Source organism: Lissotriton vulgaris, chromosome 4_2 (genome assembly GCF_964263255.1).
Source record: "Lissotriton vulgaris chromosome 4_2, aLisVul1.2, whole genome shotgun sequence".
Lineage (NCBI taxonomy): Eukaryota > Metazoa > Chordata > Amphibia > Caudata > Salamandridae > Lissotriton > Lissotriton vulgaris.
The window spans coordinates 15,798,629-15,826,592 of record NC_141692.1 but is presented as its reverse complement, the minus strand read 5'-3'; the positions used below and the strand labels follow the sequence as shown (position 1 = coordinate 15,826,592).

The 27,964-nt window shown below is 42.9% G+C and overlaps 1 protein-coding gene across 3 annotated transcripts in view; it reads right to left on the bottom strand.

Moving 5' to 3' along the window:
* Positions 1–27,072, bottom strand: part of LOC147718142 (phospholipase A2 inhibitor and Ly6/PLAUR domain-containing protein-like) — an 80,163-nt gene extending 53,091 nt beyond the window's left edge. The window contains exons 1-4 of one of the 3 annotated variants that reach the window (XM_086919214.1): positions 26,994–27,045; positions 14,374–14,376; positions 10,300–10,420; positions 9,542–9,693 (exon numbers count right to left, since the gene is read on the bottom strand). In XM_086919214.1, coding sequence (XP_086775340.1) covers positions 9,542–9,693; positions 10,300–10,420; positions 14,374–14,376; positions 26,994–27,045 — 328 coding nt within the window. Of the gene's footprint in view, positions 1–9,541; positions 9,698–10,299; positions 10,421–14,373; positions 14,377–26,993 lie in introns of all 3 variants that reach the window. The other 2 variants (XM_086919216.1, XM_086919215.1) reach the window with 2 other exon arrangements.
* Positions 27,073–27,964: the final 892 nt, after the last annotated feature.

Here is a 27,964-nt window from a genome sequence, read left to right as displayed (position 1 = left end):
TAAATGGTGAATATAAAAAAATTATTAAAAGACATTTTAATAACTAATTTGCAACTTAAATATTGAGGTAACTATGAACCTAATTTATATGTATCTGCATTTTTACCTATTTAATATTCAATAATTGACTTCAACATTAGTTTCCATGGGGTTTTATTTTAATATCCTACCTCCATTGTTTTCTAACGGAGGGTGTTGCAGTAGCAGTGGTTGGCCCTGTGTGGTGATGCACCTACTAACTTTTTAGTTTTTAGTTTTTTACTAGTAACTTCCACTCAGTTCTAGTGACAGCTAAAAGTTGTACAGTTACTTAAAATGTATTTTACTGTTGTGAATCAGACCAATGTTCCATTTTCATTGATGTTTCCTTAAATTTGTTTCACCATTCTTGTCCTATTACACCCTTTCTTCATTCTGCCCTTTTGCTCTTCTACCCTGCAACCCTGAGGTGGCTCCCATCATGTTCAAAACCTCCCTCCCATCTACTTACTGGCAGCCAAAGAGCAAACCGGCCATAAAGCAGATGCCACCTGACCTCGGCCTGGCTAGCAGCTGGGCCCTTGCGGCTGTCACCTTTTTGTGCCCTGCTCTAGGTTTGTTCAGGGCCCCAACTGTATGCTCCTTTTCTCTCCGTCCTGCTACTTTACTTCTGCCTTTACTTTTCTGCTCTCTTTTTGTGTCTCCCCTCTCTTCGCCTTCTGAATTCATATTTTTCCCTTATTTCTAAACTCTTTTACAGTTTCTCACAACACTCACTCTAACTTATTCACATCATAACTTGGTACACACTTGTCATGATGGCATTGGTTATTGGTCATCAAAATGCTGATATCTGGCTTATTTTGAATTAAATTGTCATCTCATAGCAGGTTATAAAGTGTACATCCTATAGTTTATTCCATAATAATAACCATTACCTGCCTAATCCTGCAATGCATCAACCATACAGTCATGATGGCCCTTCAAGATTGTCATAAATTGCTTTCAACTGCTCTGAAAGCTCTACTTGTGTCACTTGATCCACTGAGTCACAGGTCCGAGGCTTCAACTTGCTAACTCTTTCATGACTTTTGTGTGTGGGTGGCCATGCCTGGCTTACAAGTTCTGTGTCCACCTAGCAATGACCATTTCTTACCCTTTTGTGTACCTCAAGTATCCCTATTGTGAGACATCCCAAGGACCTTGTTGAGGTACTTGTCTCAAGAGTCCAAGATGTAAAGCATTCCAAGGGCCTTGTTGGGGCATTTGTCTTATGAGTCCCTGCCGTGAGGCATCCCAAAAACCTTGTCTGGGTAATTTTCTCAAGAATCACAGCAGTGAGGCATCCCAAGGACCTTGTCTGGGGACTTGTCACAAGAGTCAAAGCCATAAGGCATCCAAAAGGACCTTGTCCGGGCACTTGCTCAAGAGAACCTGCACTGAGGTATCCCATGGAAATTGTCGGGGCACTTGTCTCAAGAGTCCCAGTCATGAGGCATCCCAAGCACCTTTATCGGGCACTTGTCTCCAGGGTCGTGGATGTGGAGCGTTCCAAGGACCTTGCTTCGGCAATCCACTTGTCTCAAGAGTCCCTGCCGTAGGGCATCCCAAGAAACTTGGCCAGGCACTTGCCTAAAGAATCCCTGCTATAATGCATCCCAAGGACCAAGTCTGGGCACTTGTCTCAAGAGTTCCTGCGTAAGGCATCCCAGGTACATTTTCCGGGCACTTGTCTCATGAGTCTCAGCCATGAGGCATCCCAAGGACCTTGTCCGCGCACTTGCCTCAATACCATGTGATGTGCAAATCTTGAGTAAGGAAACCGAATTTAGGAAGTCGATCAAAATGTGGTTGTTCAAGCAGTACCACTAACTTCTCTCTAACCTCACCTAGCATTCAGTCTCCTAGAGCTAGAAAGCCCTCAGACAGCCATGCACTATATAAATCCTAAATAATAATAGTCCCAGATGTGAGGCATCCCAAGTACCGTGTCTAGGTACTTGTCTTAAGAGTCCCTTCTGTAAGGCATCCCAAGGACCTTGTCCGGGCACTTGCCTCAATACCACGTGATCTTGAGTAAGGAAACAGAATTTAGGAAGTCGATCAAAATGTGGTTGTTCAAGCAGTACCCCTAACTTCTCTCCAGCCTATTCAGTGAGGGGGCTGCGAGCGTGCTGGTAAGTCCTGGTGCGTGTCTGGGCTAGCTGCCATCGTCTACCGACGAAAAAAGGAGGACAGGGGGGAGCCAAAAGACAGGAGGAGAAGCACTTTTCCGGGTCACCGCAGGATCGGATCGGGACTCATAGAAGCTGAGTCAGATTGTGGCGCCAACGGGACAGCGACGCAGTGGCCCATGGATATGTAATGCCCGATCACCAGAACACCTAGAAACATCCCAGCACGTACCATAGCAGACCCTCTTACAGCAGAAAACACATATAACATGATCGCCATTAAAATATAGTAAGACATTAGAAAGACTTTGAACAGGGAGGAGATAGCAGATGAGTCAGGACCCTGCGTGCCTGACCTTAAAATGGCAGCTGCCAAGGACATCCAGTTTTGAAGTCAGTTACAGCAGTCCCCTCCTCTCCGTTGTTACTGCAATTTCGATCTGCACACACTGTAGGACATCGTCTACTGCTGTTGATTATGGCCATCCTGAGTATATTCTTGTAGACTATCTTCTCCAAAATGGGAGCAAGAAGTAAGAGCAAGGGAAAGAGGACTACAAAGGACTACTAAGTAGCACTGGGTGAAAGCAAGGGAAAGAGGACTACTCAGCAGTAGAGAGAGTGAAAGGCAATCAGATCACAGAGAAGGCCGACAAAATGGGTGTCCATCTTGAAATATTCTTGAAATAAAGTAATGATAAAAGAAAGATCACTGATCTTTGGGCTGGCTACTCAGATTAAGCAGAAGGTAAACGAAAAGAAAACAAAAATCTAGCTAGTCAAGGAGATTACTGGAACTTTCAACACGTTCAGTAAATTACAACTTTATATTTGCAACACTCCCGACCAGTCAACAATTGTGCCGGACAACTATTTAGAATGAGTAAGCATGAACACCCACATCATAAGGTATCCTACCAAACTATCCAAGAATGCAGCAAAAAAAATTGAGCATTACCTAATGAGGAAAATCCCAGACACGCTGATATCAGACCCCACGTTTAACATATTTAAAGGTACTATTGTGAATGACATGATATTCTTTTCAAAATTAACGGCTAAATGGCGCTATGCCATTACTAATATGCTCAACATAACATCTATAACCAATATACAACATGACACAAAAATTATGACTAAATCAGCACCAAAATGCAGAGCTGACCTCTGCATAACTATGTACAAGAACGTATTCCCAACTTTCAAAAGGTATACTGAGAACACAAGATATGAACAACATCTGAGTCAACAAGAAGGCACTCCAGACTCCGGGAACACTACCTCCACAGACAACATAATAACTATGGAACCTCAGGAACCACAACAGTCTACACAAGTTACAGACACAAGCGGATTAGGAAGCACGTCACCCAAAAATGATTCAGGCATAACAGAAATATCTACACGATATACAAAAAATGACATAGAAGGTCAGAGGGAAGAATCACCACCCCGCCTCATTCACGGAGCATCTCCAGTGATTAGGCTACTCTTTGAATTCAGGGAAAATCCAGATATAGAAAATCTCACCCCAGCTATACCCCATTCTACTCCAGCTCAAAGACCACATCGAATTGCAAGAGAGGTATCTCACCCAAACATGGTATTAAGTACCGAAAGTCAGGATAGAGAATCCAACAAGACAAATAAAGGTGGAACAAACAACCAAACTAATCTCAAAAAGTTAAGGATCCGGATGAAAAGAACAGAATAAAAAGACGGGAAAACAAAAGGGGAATCCCATTAGAAAACGGGGGAACACAGCAAACACATCACCTCAGACCCTGAGAGAAATTAAAGAGCTTCGAATAAAAATGAACAACATGTGCAAGACATACTAAGCTCTGCAAGAGATGGAAAAACTACATGAAATTACAGAAAACACCCACACCAAAGTTGAGCACATCATAGAACTAATATATAACTCTCAAAGAAAAAGTAATGAGACGGCGATGCCATTATCAAATAGGCATACTCGACCAGACAGGAAAAATAAAGACTTATCGGAAGAAGAAACCCTATACTTACTCTGGGAGTACGAGACGACAGAACGCAGTAGGGGGGAGAAAATCAGAACAGTCCAGATCAATGCCAATAAAACATCCAGACAGAATGAAAGAAAACCCAACCTTAATAACTTACAACAAGTCCAGATAATCACCAAACCGAAAAGTCTTGTCTAAAACAATGCTGGAAAAATGTTGAAATGCCTTCTGATCAACTGTATGTCCGCAGCTAAACATGCATCAGTCATAGCTGACCTTATGATTAGCCAGAAAATTGACATTGCAATCCTCACGGAAAAATGGCTATCGGAATAATCATCTCCGATCATGGACCTACTAGCATGATATAGCATTGTGAGACTGGATATACAAAAAAAGACAGGGGGTGGCGTAGCCTGCAACCACCGCTCGGATATAGAAGTAGGCAAAATAAATTCAGAACATCTCAAATCTTGTGAATACCTTGGTCTCAATATAAGATCGGCCAAACACCAAAGATGCAATCTGCATGCACTTTATCACCCACCAGGTAACAATATGCCTTTCATAGAAAAACCAATGGAGATCATCACGGCAAACTCTAACACCAACGCAAACAATATATTCCTAGGGGATTTAAATCTACACAGGAACGAAGACAACGACAAACAAGTCAACGCTATTAAAGATTTTCTAGCCAAGCTAAATCTCTTTCAAGCATGCACACAGCCAACTCACTCGAAAGGAGCTATGTTGGACTGGATAATAAAAAAAAAATAGAACATTTCAGTTCTAATAATAGAGCCGTGCGACTGGTCAGATCACCATGCCATACCATTCCTGATTCCCACATGGATAAAGAAAAAGTACGCACAACCTAATATAGTTAAAAGTGGATGCGGGACACTAAGGACTTGAACATTGCACTTCTATTAGAAAGCTGTGAGAAGGACCTATATCCACCTAAGAACTTGCAGAACGTGAATGATCTAATGGACCACTACTATACATCAATAACGGATATAGTTAAATCCACAATGCCTCTAAAACAGAAAAGATTAAAAATCCATGGTTCAATAGGACACTGAATGAGGAAAGACGGAAAATGAGACTGGCGGGAAGAAAATGGAGACAACACACATCATCCCCCGAACTGAAATCCCTCAGAGAAACCAGAAAAAAATACAACAAAAAGATCCTCAACTCCAAAAAGGAATTTATTAGATCAGAATTGGATTCCGCCAAAAATAGACCATGGAAATTATTTGAAATTTAAAAACAACAATCCAACAAGTCGGCCAAATCGGCCCAAGAAATCACAAAAAAACAACTAAACTCTGAAGTATTCTCATCATTCTTCACCAACAAAGCCAACATGTTGGAAAGTGAGCTCAGGAGTGCAGGGGATAACCTAGACAACCAAAACCCACAACGAGCAATAACAACACTATAATTAAGGAGGGTAGGGCAAAAAAAAAGGCACATTGGGATACTTTCAAGTTATTAGACCAGAATAACATCGCCAAAACGCTACTAGATATCAAATCTAATAACCACTATAATGATCGACTCCCATCAAAATGCATGAAAGAAATCAGCCATGTCGTGATTCCCATATGTACAAAAATTATTAATGCCTCTCTATCACAAGGGGTACTTCCTGAATGCCTAAAAACTGGTCAAGTAGTCCCCATTATCAAAAAACAGCGGACCCGGCAGATCCGAATAACTTTCGCCCAGAAACCAACATTCCTGTACTTGCCAAACAAATAGTGAAATGTGTACAAAAACAACTTAGCCAACACATAGACAATTTCTCTCTTCTGGATGACTGCCAGTTGGGTTTCAGAACAGGACACAGCACGGAAATGGCAATTCTACATATAGTCAATGATGCTGTACAGGCCCTAGACAAAAATAGAACATGTCTACTCATCCGCCTAGACCTGTCACCTGCATTCGACATGGTAAATCATGTAAAATTACTGAACAAGCTCCATGACAGGATGGGAATATCGGGTATGGTGCTGAAATGGTTTGAATCTTTCCTACAGGATAGAACACAAAGATTCTTGGTCAATCAATCTCTCTCACCTTCATATCCTAACACGATTGGAGTCCCTCAAGGATCTACACTATCTCCATCTCTGTTTAACCTGTACCTCTCTCACCTTCATATCCTAACACGATTGGAGTCCCTGAAGGATCTACACTATCTCCATCTCTGTTTAACCTGTATGTCGAACAGCTTACAGAAATTCTTCGAAACTCCAAAATTGCCTTTCATATGTACGCGGACGACACACAGATACTAATCAAGATCTCGTCTCTGGAAGACATCAGATTAATGAATGAGGCCTTAAAAATGACATTACAATGGTCAATCATCTGAAGCTAAATGCTCAAAAAACAGAATTCCTTCTAATCTCACCACCAAAGAACCACACAGAGGTTAAGGAATGGGCTAAAATGATCACAGCGCTTAACTGCACCCCTACCTTAGTTGACTCTGCTAAATCTCTTGGAATCACACTCGACGAGAACCTTGATATGAAAGTCCACATCAAAGCAATGGCAAAAAGTGCCTGCTTTCAACTGAAATACATTAGAAAAGTGAAACCTTTCATTTCTAAGGAAGATCGTAAACTAGCAGTCCAATAATTGGTCATCTCGAGGATTGAATATGGTTGCACTACTTTCAAAAATTTCCAAAGCACCTCTAAAAGCATGCCTCAACCCAGCTGCAAGAATTATCACTGGTTCGAGGAAGTTTGACCATATCTCTCCACACCTGAAAGCATTAAACTGGCTACCGTTCAAAGCCAGAATTCAGCAAAAAATTGCATGTATCACACACAAAGTGCTTCATTACAACACACCAAGATACCTTGCCCAGAAAATTGAAGTATCTGGAGGAAATAGACCAGCTAGGAGTGCCATGGAGAAGGTTCTAAGACCACCCATTTTCCGGAAGAAGAGATCTTATGATAGAGCTTTCTCAGGAGCAGCCCCCAGAATCTGGAACCTCTTCCACCAAACATTAGAAAGATAACAAACACAGCAACATTTAAGAGGGAAATGAAAATATTTCTAATGAGCAAGTTCCTCCCATAGACAATATGGATCATCTTTAGCACTGTGACAGAGTTAGGACCAAGACATTTACTCAAGAAAAGTGAAAAGAAACTCACCGGCTGAGTTGGACTTACTCGAGGGCGGTTCTCCAGGGTTGGAGAAGATGGAATTTACAGGATAAGTCAAGTACAATCTTTTACACTGGGATGTATCCCAAATCTACCTCATGTCACTGTTCCTACCATGTTAACCCGTTTTTATAGGCCTACAAATATTTGGGAGATAGCCTTGACCAGTACTATACTAATCCTGAACCAGAATTTGTAGAATATAGAATGCTTCGGAAAGGTCACTTAAAACCTTTTTGCAATCAGGAAGTCACAATATAAAGATAGTTATATCTCAAATCTAATCTCACGCATTGTATATATTTTGTTAACGGTATATATTGTGTTTATCTTTAGGGATGTATACTTAAATTATGTAATATCACTGTGTATAGCCTTACTATCCAAGTTTTGTCTCCATTCTACCTCATGCAATGTAAAGTGCTCTGATACCCAATTGTCTTGTTCACGCTATACAAAACTCTTTGAATAAAAAATTAAAACCTAGCGCATTCAGTCTCCTAGCGCTGGAAAGCCCTTGGGCAGCCATGCGCTCTATAAATCCCAAATAATAATAGTCTCAGGTGTGAGACATCCCAAAGAACTTATCCGAGCACTTGCCTCCAGAGTCCCTGCAGTGGGGCATTCCAAGAACCTTTTTTTAGGCAATTTACTTGTCTCAAGAGTCCCTATTGTAAGGCATCCCAAGGATCTTATCTGGGTACTTGTCTAAAGAATCCCTGCCAATAGGCATCCCAAAGACCTTGTACGGGCACTTGTCTCAACAGTCCCAGCTGTAAGGCATCCCAAGGGCCTGGTCCGGGCACCTCTCTCAAGAGACCCTTCAGAAACGCATCCCAAGGACCTCGTTGAGGCACTTGTCTCAAGAGTCCCTGCTAAAACGCAACCCAAGGACCTTGTCCAGGCCCTTTTCACAAGAGTCCCTGCCATAAGACATCCCAAGGACCTGGTCCATGCACTTGTCTCAAGCGTCCCTGCCAGAAGGCATCCCAAGGACCTAGTCACAGCACTTGTCTTAAGACTCCCTGTCGTGGTCATCCGCTCATCCAACGCACCTCAGAGCAGCTGCTTGTCCTTGAGTTATGGCCAAGGCCCACCAGGCAACACCATAGAGTCTTTCTCCTGTGTCTCTTGCACCCTCTGACAACCTTTGCATGCACCACACACCACCCACACTGCAAAAACCAAACATCGAAGCACACTCACACAAGCCCCACTGCTCCCCTATGCTGCATCCTTCCAAAGACACCCTCACTCACCTTTACAGACTTTAATTACCCTGCACATTTTCTCTGTTACTGTACCTACTCTGCTACTCTCTCTGCTATAGATGTCAGAGGGGCAAAGTAAATTCACCCTTCACTTGCCCTCTGTTACAGATGGCATCACAGACTGTTTGTTCCCTGCATATCCCTTCTGTTACAGATGTCAGAGTCACAGACTGGACGTACCCTGCACATCCCATCGGTTACAAATGTGGGAGTCACAGACTTCACATACCTTACACATTCCCTCTGTTACAGATCTCGGAGTCACAGATTGCATGTACCCTGCACACCCCCTGTGATACATTTTTCAGAGTCACAAACTGTACGTACCATACACATCTGATCTGTTATTAGTATCAGAGTCTCTGACTGTTTGTATCTTGCATACCCCCCTTGTTGCTGTGCAAAGCACATTCTCTCTGGTACATATTTCAGAGTTGCAGACTACATGTACCTCGCACATCTCCTCTGTTACAGTTATCAGATTCACAGGTTGCATGTACCTTGCACACACCCTCCGTTACAAATGTGGGAGTCGCAGACTGCACGTACCCTACACATCCCCTCTGTTATAGCTATTAGAGTCATAGACAGAACATTCCATCTGTTACAGATGTTAGAGTCACAGACTGCATGTACCCCGCATCTCTCCTCCATTGCAAATGTGGGAGTCACAGACTGCACGTACCCTGCACATCCCCTGTGTTAAAGTTATCAGAGTCACCAGCTGTATGTATCATACACAACTCCTCTGTTACAGATGTTGGAGTCTCAGACTGAACATTCCCTACACATCCATTCTGTTACAGATGTTGGAGTCGCAGACTGAACATTCCCTACACATCTCTTGCATTACTGATGTGGGAGTCACAGATTGCATGTACCATGTCCATCCCTGTGTTACAGTTTTAAGAGTCACAAACTGTACGTACCCTTCAGATCCCCACTGTTGCAGAAATCAGAGTCACAGCACACTCTGCTTATCCGTATAGAGGCCACTGAGTGTTTGAATGAGAACTCTCTGTCGCAGGCTGATTTCTGAGAAGGATCCAGACAGTCCTTGAACGCGGTTAGAATAACATCACTCCCTGTTGGAAAAATGCACACTTTGATGTAACATAAAACAGATATGAGCATAAGTTGCAGCACATACATGGTCATCTTGAAGGAGTCTGGTGATTTACCAGTGGTGAAACAGGTACAGCCACTACTTGTTCATCTTTAATGTGTTCAAGCAAGAGTTCATGTGTTAATTGTTTTTAAAACATAGATCTATGTTATTCATCACATGACAATTTTAATTGGGCAATACATTTTTCTGAACTTTTTATGAATTGGGTGTCACACTTTCCTCCTCCCACAATGCTGCTTACCTCATGGCCTTCTAGCCCTGAGCTTTACATCAGATCCTTTTGTATACATTTCCACAATTCTGACCTTCCTGAGCTTGTTTTCTTCCGTAAATTGTTTGCAAATTATGAGTTGTTTGAAATCAGGCAAGCAAGAGATCTGGGTGTGAGGATTGAGGAATTTAGACCAGGCAGCACATATTAGCCAAACAGAAGGTGGTTCCCTGTGGACATAAGGGCGGGGCATTCTGGAGGTGAAACAGGAAGCTTGCAGGCACCTTCACAAATGGCCAAAATCGTTCCAATGGGGTCACATCTTACAGATATGCAGCGTGTTGCACTCACTCAGTGTGCTGTTCTCTAGGCCTGCGACGCAGTGAGTGATGTCAGGAGGGCACTGCGTCATGATACCCGAGCAGCTGCTGGTGTGGAGAGCGAAGCACTGCTCGCAAAACAGGCAATCTGTAGGAAAGAGAAATTCAATAGAAAGTTCTGTACATCACTTTGATTTTTATTTTTTTTTAAAACAATGCAGGTGTAAAAAATGGGCCTGGTTGACTGAGTGGGGGACTTTCACTCTTTGGGTTGAAATGTTTTGGGGATAAGGAGAAGATAATAAAGTTCTTGTTCACAGTATAATGCAAAAACAAATACAAAACACCAGCAACTAGTAGTGAGAGGATGGAAATTGAATGTAGCAGAGAGTTCCATTACCTCCTCGTCCTGTCTTCCTCGCCACAGTAATCTACATATGAGCCTCCGGCTCCACACAGAACTCCAAGTAAATTAAAAGAGCAGCGCTCTAGTCTCCCCTCCCTCCTCCAATATGGCCCCCGAGGCTTCCACCAATCCCATAAAGGGACACATAACCAGCCACTCAGCCTGTTCTTTTTTTCTGCACTTCTCCGAGTGCTGTGGTTTCCCTGCTGGTCAGGTGAGTGGGACGGGGTTCCTGCCTTAGCGGTTCCCCTTGTCCTGTGGTATATGGTAGGGGGAAGTTAGTTTGCTGCATGTTGCCTTATGCTGGGTGTTGCATTTTTTGTCCTGCGTTTGCTTAATGTTTTGTTTCCCCCTTCTGTTGCCTGAATGCCTCGTGTCCTGCTTCAGCGGACTTCCGGGGTTTGGTGGGTAGGCTGTTTGCAAATTTGCTTTCCTTTCCCGGCCGCGCGTCCTGCTGAGCGGACGTTACACGGCCGGGTGCGGGGTCTCTGGGAGCCGTGGGCTTCCATGGGTGCTTTTGCCGGTCTACGGCCTTACCTGCTGCCGGTTTTCGCGCCGGCGGCGTTTCATGCCTCCTCGTTTCCTGCAGAGCGGGAGGCGCGTTTGGGGCTGTTTGGGCTTGGCGCGCTGCGGTCTGGGCGTCTTCCTGCGGCGGCGCGCGGCTCTTCCGGTTGTTTTATTTCCTTCGGCTTCGGTCCGGGGGGAGTTTGTTGGGTTGCCTAGCAACCTGGGGTCCTATTTTACCGGGCTGTTCTTCGTTATGCCTGTGTTTGTTTACTTTCACTTGGCTGTCGGTCATGGATTCTTCTAACGTGGATGATCCTGATACTTTGGCCGTGGCTTCCGGTTCAGGGGTGCATGTTCCCTCTATGGAAGTTTTACAGCAGATGATTAATACTGCGGTTTCTGCTGCTTTGCGGGGTCATGTTCCTGTCCCTCCTCCTAAGAAGGCGAGGGTTGAGGACGACGCTGCTGATGCTGATTCCGCGAATGAGGAGGAGGTTGATGTCAGGGGTCGCTTTGTGCAAGGTACCGACCTGAAGGAGGTGCTGGGCCACATTCGCGAAAACTTGGTGTTCCCTGCTTCTGAGGTGCCTCTGGCAGACGATCTGTTCTCGCAATATCGTCGTCCCGAGCCTGATTCTTTGCCTCTCCATTCCTCGGTCTTGAAGGTCCTGGAGAATGAATGGAAGGATGTGGACAAAGGTTCTTTTCCTCGTTTCTTGAGTAGGAGGTACCCTCTTCAGGATTTTGCGGTGAAATACCCTGCCTCCGTGAAGGTTGACTCTTTGTTGGCGAGCATGTCCTCACATGGGTCCGTTGTCTCGGAGGACTCTTCTCCTGCGGACCCGGTTGACCGTAAGGTGGATGGTGCTGTGAAACGCACTTTTGCGGCTGCAAATTTTTCTATCAGGGCGGCGGCCTATTCATCTTACACTATCCAGTCCTTGCTCAAGGATTTTCAATCTCTATCGGAGTTGTTGGACCAGGGGGAGGATGTTTCTTCTACCCTGGCGATGATGGAGCAGCAGGTCCGTCTGCTGTCGGATGTCTCCTTTGATTCGCTGGGGGCTGCTGCTTCTGCGGCCGGATCCTCGGTGGCGGCGAGGCGTCAGTTGTGGCTCCGTTCCTGGAAAGCTGATGCTGCGCAGAAAAACTTGCTTATGAAAATCCCTTTCTCGGGGGTTAAACTTTTTGGTGAAGAAGACGGCAGAGGACCGTAAGCTGCTTGCTCCTGACCGTCCTGGCAGATTCCGTGCTTTTGGTTCCCAACGGTCTTTTGGTACCTCGAAGAGGGGCCGGGCTGGTCAGCCCTTTCGTGGACGGGGGCGTGGCCGGGGTGCTCCCTCCTTTGATAAGTCCCGGTTCTCCGGCGCTTCTGCCTCCTCCGCTCCTGCTTCCAAATCCTGACTGGATCGCTCCTGGTGTCAGTCCGGTTGGGGGTCGACTTTCTTGCTTCATGGACTCTTGGCGCGAGACTGTGTCAGACCAATGGGTGCTTCGCGTGATTTCGGAGGGGTTGCGCATTGGATTTGCCCAGACGCCCCCAGACCCCAAGTAGTGGAAGAGGGGAGGAGAAAAAGTGTGAGCACTTGGAGGAGAGAGAAATATATGGAAAGAGTGACAGGAGATACGGAGGGAAAGGAAAATACAAACCACAAAGAAAGGAGAAAGAGGCAGACTAGAGTGAGCAAGCAGAGAGAGTAAGCAAGAGCAAGACAGGTAAATAATGGGAGGTGGAGAAAGAGAGAGGGAACGAAAGAGGAAGGAGGAAGAGAGGGGAGAGACAGAAGTGTAAAAGAGAAAGAATAGAAGATGAAGATAGAGCAGGAGAGGAGTATAAAGAAAGAAAAAGACAGAAAAATAGAGAAGAGTTAGAAGGATAAGGGAAGAGAGAAGACGAATCAGGGAAGACGAGAGAGAGAGACCAAGTGCTGCGATTTCTGTAATAAACACAAGATGATGGACGGAGTGCTGAATCTTTTCAACCACTCACCCTCAGTGAAGACAGCTGGGTTTAATCCATTGCTCTTTTGCTCACCGTGGAATCCTAGTTTGGACCTAGTCATATGCATATCAGTCTTGAACCTGCTCCTCATGGGAACAGTCCAGCACAAACTGCCAGTTTGCTATGTTTGCCCTAAGTGGGACGGGTAGGCCGGGCTCGCTCGCAGTGGTTCAGTATGACAATAATTTTACGCCACACCACTTTCAAATGTCACCAGCCGCCACTGGAGAAATGGGTAGGCAGAGGCAGATAGCAAGAGACAGACAAATACACAGAGATAAAGACAGACAGACTTAGAGACAGGTAAAGACCGAGGGATAGAATTACAAAGAGCAGCAACCAAAGTTGATGTGCTGCTTTGTGTCAGAGGGAGAGAGCAGAACAGGGCCACATCTACTAAGATAGGAGTAATGGCGTGTGGAACACGCAGAGTTCCATTCTGGAGTTGGGCAGAGATACGTAAACTCTGCAAAATTCCTGCGAGTTCAGCAAGTGGGCAGAATTTGGCACGTCGCAATGCTTGCACTGATTCTTAGCACCGGAGCTTTTTCAGCGCATTGAAATGAGCGTGACTGGCACCACGCTGTGCACCAGAGGGCGCCACTTGTTTCTGCTGCTTAAGTCGATTTTCTACTCTACCAAAATAAAAAGAAAGAAGCCTGAAAGCAAATGAATAAAGTAATAGAAATAATAGAATTATAAAGAGGCAAGGATATAGTGTTTATGATAGCTTTAGATGATTTCTGAACTAAACAATCAGTGATTGTGTTTTTGTTTATTCTGGATTATCATAATTTCATGACAAATTTACAGAACAGAAGAATATGCTATGAACATGCATTTGATGGAATAACAGTTCATCCCTTGCTGCAGTTTCAATAGCCCCTGTTTCCATGCTGAAATGAAAGGCGTTTCTGCTTTGAAAGACACCACGCCTGGTCTGGCTCCTGGGCGTTTCATTCTAAATAAACAAGGGAATAACACACTTTAAATCTATTTGTTGTTGCATTGTTTATGTAAAACAGTTGCAAGAGGGAACATGGCCCGCAGAACCCCAGCTAGTTAACCTGCCCCAGCAGTGAAAGCAGCCCCCACCCTGCCAGCCCACTGAAGCACCCGGTAGCCAGTCCTGTCCTGTAAGACACAGGATAAAGACAGAACTTCAGACCTCTTCTGTGGGTCAGACCTGCTGATCAATCAACAGTTGCACATTCTGTACTTAATCAACAATGAACCAAATCTACTTTATTATCCTGCTTTTCTAAGTAAACCGTTGATCTGAAGGTAAAACATGTGACACCTAAACTGTACCTTGCTGTTAAAGGTGTATGCTTTCCGGTGAAAGTATGCCAACACTGTTTTCAAAATAAAATCTTTATTAAGGCTTTTATTTGCTATATTTTGAGAAAATGACCCATGAAAGTGAATTTGCAGCAGACAGGTAATCCAGTAAAGAACAATGAATGGGCTAGTCATAGTTTATCTATAGATGCCGCCATTTTGCAACATTCCAGTCTGCCAGATCTCAGCTGTAGTGCTGCATGGATCAGATTTCCCCGTCTTGTCTGGTCACGGTCCAGCCAAGGTCCAGTTTCACAAACGCAGTTCCCTTGGATGATAAAATTCTGAGTATGTTTGGCTTTGAATGGTTTCCACATACTCTTTGAAGTTGAGTTTGGGAGAAATGCCTTATACAATCAATCAATCAATCTTTATTTGGTTTAAAACTATCCATACAAGAGCCACACAGATAAATGAGCTTCCTTTTTTTTTTTTTAGTCCTCACTAAGCAAAAAAAGTTTAGATAATGAAGGAGTCAGAGGCCCCGTTTCTGGTTTCGACCCATTTTTCTCTCGGGCGGGGAGAGCACTTAAGCTTATTTTCCAGGGGCCCACTTATGTCCATATCTAGGCACATGATTGTCGGAGGTGTCGTAATTTGACGGTGATCGGGTTAGCGTTGAGCTTTCCTACACTTTCTTTTCCCTTCTCTTGACTATAGTTGTTGGACGCCATTTTGTATGTATCGGCGGCCATTTTAGAGAATGCGTTGCTCGTGTTCAGCATGCCCTTTTTTCCTTCCGCTGTACCACTGACCACTCGAGTTTGCCCAGCAACAGGCTATTTTTAGTAATGGTCAAGCTCACACATGCGCAGCTCAGATTGACCAGTCATCCCTTAGGAATGTTCCATCAAACTGACCAGTGGTGTTATAGCTCCTCCCATGAGTTGGCTGTGTTCCAAAAATGACCATATATGTACCTTAAACTCTGTAAATGTGTACCCCCTACCTTTTTATTACTGTAAAACTGTATAAAAGAAGAATTTGCACCGATGTTTGGTGTGATACTTCTTGCATTACCGAAGGGTGCTGTAGGAATGTACCACCACCCCATGGGGTCTTAATAAACTTGTCTTTTACATTTTCTAGTTTCCGTACTAACAGTTCTTATGGTGTAGTGGGTATTCTGCGGAGTATGTAGGCCTGGAGAACCCAATACCACAAATTGGTGACCACGAAGGGACTCATCGGCGACTCGGATGCCCGGAGGAGAGGTCGTGACGAAGGATTGGAAACTCGCCATGGACGCGTACGCTGCCTTTGAGTGACCCGAGTCTTGGCACCCACGGTGTTTTCTTCCTTTCCTTCTGATCTGACATTCCAGGTGGCGCCGGTCCTCGACTGAGATCCTACTCGTTCTAGTTGTCGTACAGTGCCGATTTGGCTGATTCGATCACAGACCTTGGCAGTTGGAACCTGATATCTGAGATTTTGGTAAGCTTGTGATTGGTAAGGTAGTCTGCGTACGCTTACTTTGGTTCTATGAATATGTTTTGAGTTAGCTAACATTTGATCCTATGATTTGAACTATATGTGTAGTGCACTTCACATAGGCAGGCATGTAGAGACATTTCTCTAACTTTGTTTGTGTTTGAGCGGCACATTTGTGTGAAGTATAGTAAGTGCCATTCATGTGGTATCGCGTTTCCGTGATACTTTTTGAACATGCCTGTTTTAAGCACACTCCAAGGAATGTGCTGTCTTGGAAATGGTACCACTTATCGATTAAATGAATCCCAGCCGGCTCCCCCAGAGGGGACTCCCAATAGAGAGATGTATATAAAATTCGGCCTTCCCCCTATATTGTACAGTAAATTATGGAATAAATACACTAAATCTGATCCCGAGTTGCAATGGCCACTACATGGGCCGTTTGATTTACGAAAGGTTCAGTTTGTGGAGCAATGTTTGTTTCAGCGCAGGTCTAGACAAAATATGTTTGATTGTGTATGAATGTGGGAGAAAGCAGTGCGTGAACGAATGAAGCGTGAGATTGCCTTGGTGGAAAAAGAGCAGCGCAAGGCTGCTCGAGATAAGGCTTTACAGCTGGAGGAGAAGGAGTTACAGGAAAAGAAAGAGAGGGAGGCACAAGAACGTAATTTGCAAATGAGCGGTCAATTTCCTATTCGGCGTCCGCTTTATCCTGTCCTTACTAATGAAATTGATGATTTTTCATTATTAGATCGGTGCCAGGCTCCGTATGTTTCGCCTATGGCTCCGGACGTGGACTCGGACGAAGATGGTCTTGGGAGTAAGAGTAAAAGGTTAACTGCTAGTGAAGCTGCAGTTTTGCTCGCAAGCTTAATTTGAATAAAATAACTATGTCAGAGATTAACATTGAAAGAAATAAGTGGCCAGAGCGAGAGCAGTTGTATTTTTTAAGTGCTTTTGGAGATGAAGTTGTAGAACGATTTAGGAAATATTCAGATGATCTAGAGCCTAAGGACATATCAGTTGATCGTGAGAATATGCATAAAGGTTTATTTGTTATTGCAGATGCAAATGGTTTTTTCCAACGGTTGGTCCAGCTACGGGATGAGGTGTCCAGATTGCGGGAAGCACAAAAAGCAGCAGACGTGCCTGCGCCGGGGTCGACGGAGTCATCCAAACAGTGTTCTATGTTTGGAACAGATAAGAGTTCTAAAGTTCATGTTATGCCTATGCGTGAAGCCGCACCTTTGTATGTTCCCCCCAAAGGGCAAGGTACCAGTGATGATAAATTGTCCGGGGATGCAAAAGGGTATTTTATATATAATTGGGTGTACCCGCCTTGGAATAGAGCAGATGTTATGGCATTGAAAAACGCTTTACCTGATCCACGTAAAAATCCAGCCGCATTTTATGAAGGAGTGGAGGGGGCTATTTCTTCCTGTGTTATGACACTAGTTGATATTGATCTTTTCTTTGGGTTAATACTGCCCCCTGATATGTGGAGAGCAATTCGTAAGTTTGATGACCAAACGATTTTAGGAGCGGATTGGAAAGCAATAGCTCAAGCTGATTTAGACAGGGAGCCTGCATGTAAGCCTTGCCAGTTAATCCTAGATCTCCCAACAGCTATTTTGAATAAATTAAAAACGCTTGTTCCCCCTAAAAAGATTGATTGGACTATGTTAGCCTCTTGCAAACAGAAACAGGATGAGTCGGTATCTGACTTCTTTTCACGTTTCGAGGAAGCGTTTCATGATTACAGTGGGCAATTATTAACGGATGATACAGGTAGGCATTTGTTTGTCGATAAGTATGTGGCTAATCTCCTGCCGGAGATTGCAAAGCGATTGAAAACTAGTGAAAGTTCCTGGACCACGGTGACCCCTGCGTCTTTGTTAACTATGGCTCAGTATTATGAGGGGCCGGAATTAGTGGCTAAATAAGGTATAGATAAGAAAGCGAAGGAGTTGAAGACGAAGGTGATGTTGGCTCAGGTTCGTGCTACGCAGCCAAGAGGGAATGATAGAGGCAGTCGAGAAGGGTATGGTACGTCTTATGGTCGCACTGACATTGCTGAGGACCAATGTGCATACTGTAAAGAGTTCGGGCATTGAGCTGAAGATTGTCCGGGGCTTCGTGAGCAACGTAGCCAGCGTGGTCGAGGAGGTGGAAGGACATGGAATAGTTATTCGGGAGCGAGAGGTGGAGCCAGTGATCGTGGTAGGTTTGAGGCGAGAGGTCGTGGTCAGGATGATCGTAATACTTTTGATTGACGGAATCAGTACCAGATATCGGAGGGTGAGAACGTGGAGTCTCAGGATTATGTGCACGCATAGGATTGCGTAGGATGGGGTGTGGAATCGGTTAAAGTGCCAGTAGATCAAAGAGGTCCATATGTATCAGCGGGCGTTTTGGGTTCTACTGATCAGTTTTTGGTTGATACAGGAGCTACTCGCAGTGCTCTGTCTAAAAACTTGGTTCCAAGGGCTCCCCTGTCTGGCGAAACGATTACATGTATAGGGTTCGATGGCACACCCTCTCCAAGCCCACTGTCACAACCTCTTACATTTTGCATTGACAGATTCTTTGGTCTGTGCCCATTCTTATTGTCGCCTCATACCCCAGACATTATTATGGGCATAGATTTGCTTAAATATTTTCGAGCAACAATACGCTGCGCCCCTGAAGGAGTGTGGGTTATTTTGAATGACAATTATCCGGATGTAGGAAGACTATGTACCATGCAGGAAATTGAAGCATTAGCCTCCCTCTCACACACGTTATGGGCTACATCGGACACGGATGTGGGACAGATGCACATTCCGCCTATTTGAATAACTGTTAAGGAGGGAGTGTCTTGGCCACGTGTACCCCAGTACAAGATATCTAGAGAAGGTGAAATTGCCCTGACGCACATTGTTCAGGATTTGATTATTGCAGGAGTAGTGGAGGAAGTTTCCTACAATGTCTGTAACAGTCCGATTCTTCCGATCCTAAAGAAAGACACTGACGACAAAGTCTATTGATTTATTATTGATTTGAGAGAAATAAACAAAATTGTAGTGCCCCAGTACCCGGTGGTGTCTGAAATCACCACCTTACTTACTTTGGTTCCCCCTACTGCCACCACGTTTTCTGTAATTGACCTTAAAAATGCCTTTTTTTCCATTCCCATCCATCCCGATAGCATATATCTATTTGGCTTTACGTTAAATAATAAATCGTATAGATTTTGTCGTGTTCCTCAAATGCATTGCCTCGTGGTCAGCATGCCCTTTTGTCCTTCCTCTGTACCACTGACCACTCGAGTTTGCCCAGCAACAGGCTATTTTTAGTAATGGTCAAGCTCACACACGCACAGCTCAGATTGACCAGTCATCCCTTAGGAATGTTCCACCAAACTGACCAGTGGTGTTATAGCTCCTCCCATGAGTTGGCTGTGTTCCAAAAATGACCATATATGTACCTAAAACTCTATAAATGTGTACCGCCTACCTTTTTATTACTGTAAAACTGTATAAAAGAAGGATTTGCACCGATGTTCGGTGTGATACTTCTTGCATTACCGAAGGGTGCTGTAGGAATGTACCACCACCCCATGGGGTCTTAATAAACTTGTCTTTTATATTTTCTAGTTTCTGTGCCAACAGTTTTTATGGTGTAGTGGGTATTCTGCGGAGTATGTAGGCCTGGAGAACCCAATACAACAGAGGTAGCTAGTCATTATGACTACTCTGTTCAAGACTCTGCTTGAAATCAATGTTGCCTTTGCCTTAATCATTGGACCCCCTTTCGGTTGCCGAATTGTAAGTTTCCCAAATACTCCAAAACGTGTTTTTCTTGTTCTGCCTCCTTTGTTTATCCAGTTTGTATACCCTTAAAATTGAGTTTAACCACTCAGAGTGTCTAGGAGGTGTTTGTTTTATCCAATTTATACATATTTCCCTCCTGGCTAAGAGGATAATTAGGAAAAGTATGTTTTAATGACCCTTGAACATCGTGATATTATGTAATTTATTTCTGGCCCCAAAGATAATTAAGTCAATGCTTACCTCAATATGTTGTTTTAGTACCTCTGAAAGAGTCTTACCGATCTGGTCCCAGTAGTCTTCCAACATCGCGCATTCTTTAAACATATGTACATCATCCACTTTCTCTACTCCACACTTTGGACACTTCTTTACTGTAGAGTTTTTAAATTTTGACAGTTTTTTGGGGGTCCAATACGCTCTATGTATTGTGAACAAGTGTTTTTTTTCAGTGCAGCAGAATTTACCACTCTGCTGGCAATGTTGTTCAGGGGTTCCCAAAGGTTTGCAATGTCGAGGTCTGGCATTGATTTTTCCCAGATTTCTTGAGGTACTTTGTAATGTTCCTCGCCTGATCTTATCAGAGCACAATACCAGTAAGATATCTCTTTTTTGAATGGTTCTGTATTCAAGAGCTTTTGTTCAATGATTTCATCTCCTTGTAGATCTTCTTTTACTCCTTTAAGCCAGCTGCTTAATTGGTAGTATTTAAATCTAGACAACTTCCCCTGGGTTTCTCTATCTAGAATTCCCCAGTCTTTGATCTTTTTGCCTTTTATCAATTGGCCCCAGAAGTTTATGTTGGCTGCCTTTAGGGGATGTATTAGGCTATCTTTTAAACATTCCGGTGTTCCTGGGGATTCCCAGATTGGGGAGAATTTACTATAATAAGGTATTGCCAGGGTGTTTCTTATATCGTACCAGGTTCTTGCTGCTGATTTTAGCATTTTTATTTTTATTTTTTTAAAGTACTTGGGATGACCAAATTTGTATAGATAGTGGTCATTTCCGCAGCCAATTAAAACTCTCCAGTGCATAGGCCATTTTTCAGCTTTGCCTAACAGAAACCTTATATTTTTAAACTGAAAGGCTTCATAATATTCCAATATGTCGGGGCTGGCTATGCCACCTTGCATCTTACTCCTTCTCATTTTTTTCCAGCTAATTGTTACTCCTTTTGATGCCCACATGAACTCAGATATCTACCCATGCAGTTTCTTGATCTCTACCTTGCTAAACTCTAGGGGAAGTGAATTAAACAGGTAAGTGCATTTTGGCAGTACTGTCATTTTTATTAGGTTGGATTTACCTAGGAAGGAGAGGTTAGGGCCTACCCAAGCCTTTAAAATAGTGCTTATTTCCTTGTGTATTCTCTTGAAGTTTAGACTAGCTATTCCTTTAATGTTTTTGATACACTCAATTCCCAGATATTTTATTTTGTTCTTTACTAGAGGGTTCCCAAACTCACCATTCCACTCCATTATTTCAGATTTTAATTGATTTACTTGGTAGCCCGAGACCGCCCCATACTTACTTATGATGTTTTCTATCTTTGGAAGGGAGATGGTTAGGTTTCCTGTAAATATCATTATGTCATCTGCAAACAATGCAACTCTCTTCTCCCAACCTTGATATGTAAAAGGGATAATCTCTTTGTTACTTCTTAAAAGACATGCTAAGGGTTCTATGTAGAAATTAAATAATAGGGGGGATAGGGGACATCCCTGTCTAGTTCCTCTTTTTATTTGGAAACTTTCTGTAAGTGCCTCATTTACCAATACTCTAGCTGATGGATTTCTATAGATGTTCTTAACTGCATTTTCAAAGTTAGTCCCTAGATCGAACTTAGCCAAAGTGACACTCAGGAATGGCTAACTGACCCTGTCAAAAGCTTTGGCAGCGTCGAATGTTATGACTGCCAAAGATAAATTTTGTTGGGTCGCGATATCTATAGTAGCTATAAGTTCGTGAGATAGTTCAGATATTTGTCTTCCCTTGATAAACACCTTTTGATTTAAATGGATTAGGGACCCTGCCACTGCCCCTATGCTTTTTACCAACATCTGTGTATAGATCTTGTAGTCACAGGTCAGGAGTGAAATGGATCTATATGACTCGCATTTGGTTGGGTCTTTTCCTGGTTTTAATAGAATGCTGACTGTGGCTTCATTCCATGATTTAGGGAGATCTTCATTGTTGACAAAGATTTCGGTAAAGAGGTCTGTGAGAGGAGTCAAAACACTATCCTAAAGAGCCAGATATACTTCATTTGGTATGGAGTCTGGGCCTGCGGCCTTCCCCCTTTTCAAGGATTTTATTGCATCTAGGACCTCCTTCTCTGTTATTTTTTGGTTCAGACCTGGTTTGGGTTCCTGCAAAGCTATAGGAATCTCTATTTTATCAAGCAGGCAGTGTATTTGAGCACCGGAACAGTTGGTTTCTTCCGTATACAGCTTTGAAAAAAATTCTACGAAAGTTTTTCTTATTTCCTGGTTTTCTGAGAATTGTCCCTGATGGCCTTCCTTTTGTATTTTGTTTACCCGGTTTCTGGTTCGCTCCGTTCTTGCCTTTCAGGCGAGGATCTTTCCACATCCTTCACCGTATTCATAATGCGAGAGTTTGCTGGCCTCCCATCTTTCCCTAGCTATTGTTTCCAGGTAATCATTAATTTCCATCTTTTTGGTTTTTATTTTTTCACCTATTTCTTTGCTCTCTTGAGTAGTCCTGGCCCTTTTCATTTCTAGATTTAGCTCTTTCAGATCATTTTCAATATTTTTTATGGAAGCTTTCTTCTTCTTATTTTTATGGGCCATTTTACTCACAATTGTCCCCCTTATATATGCTTTATATGCGTCCCACGTTGTTTGTTTATTTGTTTCTTCTTTGTTTAGAAAAAAGAACTACTGGGTTTCTTCCACTAGGTTAGCCACAACAGATTCATCCAGTAGAATCTTCTTATCCACTGTCCACCTTTGTTGAGTTGGTAATTCAGGTAATATTAAGTTACATTTTACAGCGGAGTGGTCTGAGATATGTTCCGGAATGTTTTCCACTTTTATTGTATGTTCAGCTATGACACTACTTATTAGAAAAAAAACTATTCTGGAATCATGTCCAAGCCTTTTATTTTTAAACGTGAATTTGTGCTGTTTATTCCCTTTTTCTTTCCAAATGTCTATAATCCCAAGATCCCTCATAAAGATTCCGATCCACTCTCTCATTTTTGGAGCTGATGGTAGTTTTCCTATCGGGTGTCTATCTTCTTTTGGGTTTAATAAGATATTGAAATCACCTCCCATTATTATGGGTGAATCAACTAGCAGTATATGGGTATACAGGTTTTTTGATTTCAAAGAAGATGGGTATACAGGTTTTGAAGTGGTTCAGCGTTGTCCACATTAGGCCCATAATAGCCCACCACCGTGTATAAGATGTTATGGATTTTTGCCCTTACGCATTCCCATCTTCCCTTCTTGTCTACTTCTGATTTCTCAATCACTGCTTTTTGAGGGATTTCTTGAATATGATCGCCACTCCTTTGACATTACAATTTTGGTTTGTACAAATGCAGTGCTCAATCCAGTTTTGATTTTTACACATAAGCTCCCATTCTTCTTTAGTTAAGTGAGATTCTTGGATTCTTATTATCTCGCAGTCACTGTTTTTTAGGTATTCCAGAATTTTTAATCTACGTTTTCTAATTCGTAGCCCGTTTACATTCCATGTTAACACGTTGAACTTTTTTCCTTTCCCTCCTATTTTTTCGGATTCGACATTCTTGGTCATTTTCTTGTATCTTAATTAACGACCACTGACCTCCTCTCAGCTTGCCTTCAGGACTTTGTTGATCCTCCTTCCTCTTTCTTCCTATTTGCACAATTGCCCATTTTTGCTCTCCCTGTCATGTATTGTTAGCTTGTTAATCCTTGTACTCCCACCTTTATATGACTGCTGAAGGTTATTAGCCCATTTGTTTTTTTCTTTTTTTCTTTTTTTAACCTGTGAGCTTTGTTATAGGTGAGGGTGTGTATGGGCACGATCTTCCTGCTGGGTCTTTATTTGCTCCATTAGTTTTTCCACTTACTTTGGGTCTCTTATATCACCTTGGCTGCTATGGGTTTTCCCGCTGGGTGCTGCAATATCAAGATCCACATTATTCATGACAAAGCCAGCTCGTCATAAGCACAGGGCAGGTAACACCCATGACGAGCTGGCTTTGTCATCAGCACTGAAGGGGATATTGAACATTTTGTTGTTCCACATAATCCTTAGAGAGGCTGGGAAGCGCATTTGAACACTCGCACCTATTCACCTTAGCTGTGGCACAAACTGGCCCAGCTCCCACTGCCTATCCTGGGTAGTTCTTGCATTATTCGATCTGATCCTGCATGTCCACCCATCTTTGGAGAAAGACACCGCTTTTAAGCCTTCACTCAGGATCTTTTCCTTTAGTGCGTACGTCATGAAATTGATCAGTATCTTTCTTGGGTTTTTCCTTTGTTTACCTTTCCTGAATGGGTCATGATGTATCCTTTGGTTATCTTCAGCTAGGTGTGATGATTTGGTCCAGGGAATTAGTTCTTCCAGGAGCTGGATTGTAAAACCCTTTATGTCCTCCCCTTCCAAGCCTTCTGGAATATTTAAGATCTTAAGATTGTTTCTTCTAGCATGGTTCTCTAGGGATTCCATCCTCTCACTGATCTCTGCCTCTCTAGTTTTGAGTTTGTTAACAGCATTCCTTATTAAATTTAATAAAAACAAGTCTCAGGACATGAGCAAATTATAAGGGCTTCTTTATGAGTCCCTTGCAAAACTTTTGCGCCACTTTTGCATCACTTTTTTTGATGCAGCAGCATTGTTAATGATGCGCCAAGTTTCGCCATATTTACTAAGTGCAGATGTGTCACTTTGTAAACCCTTGGATACCTTATACCTTTGTCAGGTATAATGTATGCATGGTGGGCGTTCAAACTCATGAAAGACTCGTAGAAGTGACGCAGTGAAATCTATCAGATTTCACGATGCTACTTCTAGGACACCACAGCGTCAAAACCTTATGTCTGCCTCACAGCAGGCGTAGGGGTGATGCAGTGCAATACATTTAGGCCTCCGTCATGTATTGTTGGAGTTGTGCCATACTTACAGCACAACTTCATCAATGTGTGGGTTTTGAGCCGACAGGTACGTCAGGAGCGCCGTACAGTAAATGTGGCTCATCCATGGTGTCGCAAGGAGGACGCATTTAAAAGTGTTGCATCTCTGTTTCGCCCAGCGATGCAACACTTTTCATACATGAGGCCCTAAGTATACAAAAGACAGAGCACCAGATACCAAGCTAGGCATCAGCTCAATAGCCGCCAAGCATAAAAACAGTCCAAAAATGCATAATTCTGGGTATTGGAACTGATTATGTTTCAAACTTCATAAGAGTAACTGGGCCATCATAGAGAGTAGCTTTGTTATTTGAAGAGCCAAACTCAGGAACACAATTTCACCAACTCACTACTTGGCTAAATGAGATAAAAGGATTTATTTCACCAGAAACAAACTGAGTCAAACTGATGCAAGTTCTGTTTTTAATCACCAGTTATACAGCAATTGCCATTCTTTTCCATTCAACATTATCAGCCTAGGTTGACTTGTTACACCACTTAAAATGTGACCCACCCCCAGCACAGATGAAGACGTTACTGACTCCTATACGCCTAACAGAGGACTGTGGAAACAGTTGTTTGCAGCTGTGTCTTGATCCTGAGGGACTAGAGTTCCTATCCATTGACTAGTTGCACTAGACACACGCTAACACTCAAACATACATGTGTCTAGGTCCTGCCAGTGAAGCCTGCTTACACCCTTGACATGTTAAGATGAAGATAATAAAAGGTCCTGAAGTAGCTGTGGTCACCAGATGAGTACTACTTTACCAGTGGAATGTAGATGCTCCTCTAGCTTGAGCCTCTGAAACCTATTGGTTATGTCTGGAAGGACACAATATCAACTGAAGAAAGTTAACAACTGCTGCTTTAGAGAAGTCCAAGGCCATGCGGAATCTGTTTTTTTTTTGTTTTAATCATAGAGAAAAGCAAAAAATGAAATAAAAAAATGCTTTTTCTCATGAACATACGTAAGCATGTAAAGCTTCTGATGTCAAATTGGAATGTACAAACCGATTTCTCGGAATCTTATGAATGTCACATGTTTATAACAGTATTGATGGAAATGTTTGTATACATCAGAAATCTGCAGAAATGCAGCTACTATGTTTAATTTCTTAATGGATCAGGCTCACTGTTTTAAAATGAACAGCTAATGGAAGGTATACAAAAATGAAATAAAGACAAACAGATTGTTTATTACAAGACAGCATCTCTCTTGTTTTTACTACTTACTAATCAGTTTAGGTGTATTCCAATAGTAAAAAATATCCAACAATGTACTCTGGGCAGACTGTCCTTCCTAAGTATTGCATGTTTACTTTGCTTCCAAGAGTGAACTGTAAATCTAGAGGGACCCTTGTGTATTTCCCTCTGTCATACATTGGGAACAAAAGAGCATGAGGCAGGAATAAGTTGTTGTGAAACTTCAGAAGCTGTTGTGTCTCTGCTGGCAGCAGCCATCCTCCATCTTACAGTCAACTTTCATGCAGAACTGTGTTAGTGATCATCTAATGGTCACCATGAAAACTGGTTCCCTGAAGGGGATTGTGATCATAATCCTAGTCCACCTATTGCAATGTTTAAGATCATTATTGGAAATAAAATACCAATATTGTTTCATTTATTAAAAACAAACGGTTCTCGGTTTCTATGAGGTCATTAGACTCTGATGTCTCTGCGAGATACAGGAATAGTTGCTGGGTAGAGTTGCTGCAACTCAAAATCTTATCTTTTCAAGATTTAACCTGGCATAATCTTGGTAAAGTCGGGCACCCTTTGAGGACTACAAGTCATTGAGACGAGGTTGAGTCATCAAGGAAGAGCCAAGATAAAACTGAAATGTAAGTTTGGAGACATCCATTGCAACTAAAGAAGGTTTAAAACTGAGTTAAAGAAGAAAAAAAACAGGGAAATACAGGGGGAAAGAAGAAATGGCAATAATGTGATAGTAATTACAGCTGATTTCTGGAGAGTGGTATGCCCTATCATGACCACTACCGTCTTCATATCAATGGGCACCTTTGCGCGTTGACACACTTCAAGAATATAGAAGGTTCTTGCAACCTTACCTCCAGTTATCAGTGCCTGGAGTATGGCGGCAGCTGCAAGGATTTCCCTCATGGTGCTAGGAGAGTAAAGAGTAGGGTGATGGAGTCTCTGTGCCTGATCACCTTCCTGTGTCCTTTGTGCAACTCATGCTCAGGGCATGTCTTTAATGCGGTCAGAGAAGAGGCGGGCATGAAACCTGAGCTTTGTACACAGGAAATTACTTAATGTGTCTGAACCTTTCATTTGTGACTGCTTTGTGATCAGATGCACTTAGAGATGTACTAAAAAATCATATGATACGATGTAATGTGAATTTATTCTGCACACCAAATTGTACTAAAGCCACAACTACAAGTGCGGGACTGAATTCTAGTTCCTTTACAAATAGAAATGTGTGCAAGAACCATAATTATGAATAACATTATTTTCGTCTTGGGGCATTGACCCAGGGACGGAATTGGCTGCATATGATAATTTACTCATCTCAGACAGTTTTCCACTGACACATTTTGAATGGTCAATGAAGCAGAAATTGATCAGGGAAAGTTCCCTGAGAATAAGCAAAACATTAAGTATTTATTGTAGTAAATACTGCATCCACATGATTTCCCACATTGCCTGGGCCAATCCTACTCCCAATACTAAAATCAAAAGCCTAGGTGTTTGGCTGGGCAAATCTTTAAAGTTTGACCACCAAGGTGTAATGCTGGCAGAGGCCTGCTATGGAATTCTCAGACTCCTTCAGAAAATCCTACCGCTCCTTCCTATGAGAGCAAGAAGAATCATGGTCCAGGCCTTTGGGACTCTCTCGATTGGACTACAGGAACTCCCTTTTTTGAGAGCTCCTAACTCAATGATAAGGAAACTTCAAGTCATGCAGAACTGTGCCTCTCGGCTACTACTTGGTACATCAAATACTCAGTCGGATAAGCCAGCCTTGAAGACTCTACATTGGTTTCCAATCTCAGATAGAATAAAGTTCAAATCTCCT